Genomic DNA, 5,880 nt, shown 5'->3' with positions numbered 1-5,880 from the left:
TGGTGTGCTTCTTCCATGTGGGCTTTGTTGCTTCTGAGCTTGATGGCCGCTTGTTTACCTTCAAGCCTTTAAGACCCCAGATGCTATGGCAGGGACCCGAGCAAATATAGGGCTACACATGGTAGACAACTAAAAAGGAGGTGGAGAAAGGGAAACAAAATAATAATCAAAAAGAATTGGGTCGCAGAGGCACAGGGCGCTAACCCACCCAAGGGGAGGGTATTGTTTGCATCGCCACAGGGAAAGAGGGACCACACTTCAATCCAGTTCTCCTCCATCTTTCTTAACCCTTCTGAACTTTGTCCTTCAGTGAATGCTGTTTATCTTAAATGGTTGATTACTCTAACAGTGGGGGAAGCGTGCCTGGGAAGCTCAGGTCCAAACCTGAAGGGTGACTTAAGTGGTCCCACCAGTCCTTCTATGACTAGGAAGCCTGTGCCTTTTAGGATTTTGAGTTTTGTTATCTGTCTTTCTCCCACTCTGTCTATTACTACAGCTCATTGCCATCCAGTCCATGCCAGCTCATAGCGGCCTTCTAGGGCAGGGGAGACTGCCCCTTTGCGTTTCTGAGACGGTGATGCTTAACCAGAGTAGAACACCCCATCCCCACCCCCACTCTATCTAGGACCTCCTACTGCATCCTTATCAGAGCAATTGGTCTTGCCCTTCTGGTCTCAGGAATATAGAGACCAGGCTTGTTTGGTCCATTGGACCATTGGGCTGAATATTTCCATAGATCTTTTCATTTTCCTCACTCTTCTTTCCTCTGGATGGGGAGACATCAATAGCTGTTCCTTAGATGGCTGCTCACGAGCATTTAAGACCGCAGTAGCTACTCAACCAAAGTAGGATATAGAACGTTGTCTTTATCAACTATGTTATGTGATTTGACCTTAGTGTCCCTTGAGACTATGGTCCTGAACTCCAGCAATTCATTCCCTCAAGGTGAAAAGCCTGATTTTGAATGACCTAAAGAGTCCCTTGTCTAGCTACACAATGTTTGTGTTGATCGCTTTCCTGCCTCTTTAATGCTGACTCATTCGGGTCCAGCTGCACTTTCTTACCCAACCTGGCCCGGAGCTGGATCCGCTTTCCCGTGGCACCCCTGCCTCTCTGCTGCAGCACTGGTTGCAGTTCTATGATCAGAGAGATGGTGCCTGTGCTCAGTCTCAGACCATAAGCTCCACGAGGCCAGGGATCATGTCTGTTTCTTTGTTTGTCCCCAAGGACCCAGCTGAGTCTTGGGCAAGTAGCAAATGCTCAGCAAACATGGGTTGAATGAGTAGTGAATAATCTCATTGTTTTGAAACTGTATAAGATGCGGTTCATGAGTAAGTGGTTCCCTTTAAGGACACTTGTTAAACTATTTGGAGTTTCCTGTAAGAAGACCATGTGGACAGAAATCTCTGAGAGAAACAGGGCAAAAAGATTCTGTTCTGTGTCCTGACCACACCCAATCACCCAGGAGATCTCTGGGTGGCACAAATGATTAAGCACTCTGCTAATAACCAAATCATTGGTCATTCGAATCCCCCCAGTGGAGATGTCCAGAAGGGCTGGTTATCTATTCCAGGAAGGCTTCCTATTATCCTGTAGTGCTGTTGAGTCCCTGGGGTCATAGCATCCGTGGGTGATGGAGTAGAACTGCCCCATAGGAATCTCTTGGCTGTAATCTTTCAGGGAAGCAGATCACCAGACCTTTCTTCCACAGAGCTCCTGACTGGGATCTGACCCCTTCCCCAAAATCTTTCAGGTAGCCAAGCACTTAACTGTTGCACCACCTGCTGAAATCTGCACAAGACACAGTTCTGTTCTGAAATTTGACCGTAAAGGCTTTGATTTTTTTGGTGTTGGGGATTCAGAAAGAGTACCTGCTCATGAAGAGGAGTGTGCGGTCACTTACCTGTCCCTGCTGGGTCCTGATGCTCACACTGGGAGAGGCTGTCCTGGTGACTGATGACACTTTGTCAGCATTACACTGATGGTGGCATCCACCCCACTAACCCCTCAAACCAGTGCTGACACCAGGCCCTAAACCTCTCTCTCTCTCCCTCCCTCCCTCCAGATTTATGGTCAATGTGACATGGGATGGCAAGGACTTGTCCTTCACTGAGGAAGGCTATCAGGTGCACCCGAGGCTGGTGGTGATTGTGCTGAACAAGGACCGGGAATGGGAGAAGGTGAGCACCCTTCTGCATGCTGCCTGCAGGGAGGGGCAAGAGCATGGGCAACTGCTGCACCCCAGTTACTCTGGGTCCCCAGTGAATTTCCCATTGTCGTGCTTTAGACCCCTGTCTCACAGCCAGGGGCTGACTTTCCTGGAATGCTGCTGCCCCCATGGCGTTAAGTGCAATGGCAGTATCTCCTGTGGGTGAGTGGACACTGCTGTGAGGTGTCCTCTATTCGGGGCTGTCAGTCCAGTAGAAAGACTTGGAATCGCTAACCGACAATGACATGTTTGTACACGTCACTGTAGTCATGAATATCATATACACGACAATGACATGCGTGTTTTCCTAGATGTCACAAGGTTAGGCCAGGTCCACGGAGATGGTGTTTGTGGACCCCCTCCCCATGCCCTGTGTTATCACTAACTGCATCTTCTCCTCGAACTCATCCTGTTTTCAAACGTAAATGTATCATACTGGAAGTGGTAGGCTGGAGAAGTGAGAGTATGCCTTGTATGCCGTCTTTCCTACTGCACATGAAAGAGTCCTGGTGGGACTGTGGTTCAGTGCTCAGCTACTAAGCAAAAGGCCTGTGATTCGAGAAAGACGTGGCAGCCGGCTTCCATAACGCTTCCATCTAGGAAATCCTCTGAGGCCATTTGACTGTGGCCTGAGAGGTATCTGTGAGTCAGCATCAACTCAACAGCAGTGGAGTTTTATTACACATGACCTGCTGTTATGCACCATTGAGTTGATGTCTGGCTTGGTGTGACCCCATGTGACACAGCAGAATTTCTCTGTAGCATCCCTTAGGCTGATGGACAGGTCTCTTGTGTGAATCCTCTGGCTGGGCTGGAACCAACAATCTTTCAGTTAGACTGTCTATGTGTAACTGTTGTTCCACTGGGGCTTCTTACATGTATGTATGTTAATTAACTACTAACAAACAATGAATTCTAGTGTACCAACCATCCTGAAGACAGCTCAGGACTGAGCAGTGTTTCCCAAGGTCACTTTGAGTCAAGGCCAACTCAACTGCAACTTAACCAACAGCAAATAAAGATGTCAGCATCAACCCCTCCTTGGGCTGTGGAAGCCATGGCCTGAGTTCAACAGGAAAACTTCACCAAGAGTTAAGTGATTCTCATGCGCAAAAGTGATGATCTAGGTGTTAGCCACACTCTCCTCTCCTCCCATGAATCTAACTCTCACACTAGTTTCCACAAGATCCATTTCACATTAAGAGTGGAATGAAAGAGGCTTTGACAAGCAGTGCATGGTCACTCGACTCCTGAGACAACTTGAGCTGTTTCTTTCATTTCCACATCAAGGAGTCCTGGTGGTGTAGTGTGTACACATTGGGCTGTGATCTGCAAGGTCAGCAGTTGGAAACCACTGGCCACTCCACAGGAGAAAGACAAGCCATTCTACTCTTATAAAGAGATAGTCTCAGAAACCCACAGGGATAGTTCTACCCTGTCTTAGAAGGTCACTGTAAGTCAACTTCTACCCAGTGGCAGTGAGTTTGGCTTGGCTTCAGAGACCATATCAGCAGACCAAACCCACTGATGTCACGTTGTTTCTCATTCTTGCACCCGCCATAGGACAGAGCAGAACTGCTCCTTAGAGTTCCAAGACTGTACATCTTTACTGGAGCAGACAGCCTCGTCTTTTCCCACAGAGCAGCTATTGGGCTTATCCAACAGCATCGCCAGGGCTCAGTGAGGAAGATTGGGCAGGGAGGGTGTGGTGTGGGAATCAGAATACAATTAACTTGGACCCAAAGAAACTATGCCACAAGCAGAGCCATTGGACTTCAAGGAGGCAGAGACAAAAGGGACAGGGAAGGTCAAGTTTCAGAACTGTTCATGTATCCCTTCTGGCAGCTTCAAAATGCTTCCTGGTACACATGGAAAATTCAGCAAAGTAGACCGCATTCTGGGCTGCCAAGGATCATAAAGGCTTAGAAGCATTGAAGTATGAAGCTCAGACCAAAGAAAGCAGCAGAACACCTCCAGAGAAAGAAATGGTATTCAATAAGAGAGCCACAGACTAATATAAGGGAAATTCAAAAAATTTAGGAAAAATTCCAGTTTTTCTCAAAAATTTTGAACCCCCCACCCACCCACTGTATCTAGCGTCCTCAAGGAGTTCAAGGAAAATGCCAGCCAAGCACAACTGTGGAACAGTTAATATACTAGAGGTCCTTCAAGTTCAAGAAGAACAACATGACAGCAAAAGCCCACAATTACAAATCAGACATAAATAGCAACTAGAACTCTACAAGACTGTCAAGATAACTAACCAACTCAAGACTTTGTGAAAGTAAAGCAAGCCAAAATGCTGTCCATAGTGATTCATGCCTGTTGATAGTCATAATGGTAGTGAATGGATAAAATAATACGAGTCAAGAGGCAAAGATTGGCACAATGGACAGAAAACATGACCCGTCAACATGCTGCCTACAAGAAACATACCTTAAGACACAAAGATATAAACAAGTTAAAACGCAAAGTGGGGGAAACATAACTAGGGCACATTATCCAAAATATTTTTAAGTTTACTTTCAGATAAAATAAATGTTAAGTTAAAATTCAGACAAAGAAGAGACAATAAGAGACAAAGAAGCTAATATATAGTGATTAAAAGGTCAATCCACCGCGAAGACATATCAGTAGTACATATCTATGCACGAAATGACAGAGCTCCAAAATATATTAAGCAAACTTCAACAGAATTGAAAAGAGAAATAACGATTCTACATTTTTCTCACGTATTTTGGACATGTTATTGGGAGAGACTAGTCCCTGGGGACATTGTGCTTGGTAGAGTAGAGGAACCGCATAAATGAGAGAGGCTCGGATGCGATGGACTGACACAGTGGCTGCAACAATGGACTCAAATTGAGAACAATTGTGAGGGTGCCGCAGGACTGGGCTGTGTTTTATTCTGTTCTACATAGTATGTTCGGGTTCTTGAGACAAAACCAGGACACTTATGATTAGATAGATAGATAGATAGATAGATAGATAGATAGATAGAGCACAAAGGAATAAAACAGCTATTTAGTCCACACAGCAGTACAGAGGGCTCAGTTTAATTCACTTCTGTGGAACAGTTAATATACTAGAGGTCCTTCAAGTCAGGAGAGCTGCTGGGTCCAAGGTCAAGGAAGCAGACAGCTGAGTCTTCCCTTGAGCAATGCAGGCAGAGTCTGCCCACAGGCAGCAAACAGCAGGGCAGATCACCAACAGTCAAGCAGCACAGGAGCTTAGGGAAGCAGGCCTGGATGGGATAGTGAACTCAAGCAATGCAAGACGACAGGATCCGACAGCCTCAAGCTCAAGTAATGTACACACCAGCAGCGTGGTGAAGCAGGCCTCAAAGGAACCTCAAGCTCTAGTGACACGATCCACAGGTTGGCTTGTCTCACAGGTAGTTTAGCTCACAAGTTGAGGCAGAGGACTGGCTAAAGCAGCAGCATGCTAGTCCGACCTTATTAACCCCTTATGTTCCTATTGGCCAGGTTGGCACAATAAACCTGCTTATCACACATAGGGTTGCTATGAGACGGAACTGACTTGACAGTACCTAATAGCATTAATAATAAGAAACCTTGACACACCATTAGGATGGGCAGAACCACTCAAAAGAACCTTGATAAGATGATCAAGGGGAATGTAACAAAGAGTAAGTGCTGAAACCCTGGTGG

At 46.2% G+C, this 5,880-nt stretch overlaps 1 protein-coding gene across 1 annotated transcript in view; it reads left to right on the top strand.

Moving 5' to 3' along the window:
- GRIN2A (glutamate ionotropic receptor NMDA type subunit 2A) overlaps window positions 1-5,880 on the top strand; it is a 445,817-nt gene that overhangs the window by 301,218 nt on the left and 138,719 nt on the right. The window contains exon 5 of the mRNA XM_004705852.2: window positions 2,066-2,180. Coding sequence (XP_004705909.2) covers window positions 2,066-2,180 — 115 coding nt within the window. The remainder of the gene's footprint in view (window positions 1-2,065; window positions 2,181-5,880) is intronic.

Source organism: Echinops telfairi, unplaced genomic scaffold (assembly GCF_000313985.2).
Source record: "Echinops telfairi isolate 266 unplaced genomic scaffold, ASM31398v2 ScPeMD7_5;HRSCAF=22, whole genome shotgun sequence".
NCBI lineage: Eukaryota > Metazoa > Chordata > Mammalia > Afrosoricida > Tenrecidae > Echinops > Echinops telfairi.
The sequence above is the reverse complement of the archived record's forward strand: the minus strand, read 5'-3'. Positions and strand labels throughout refer to the sequence as shown.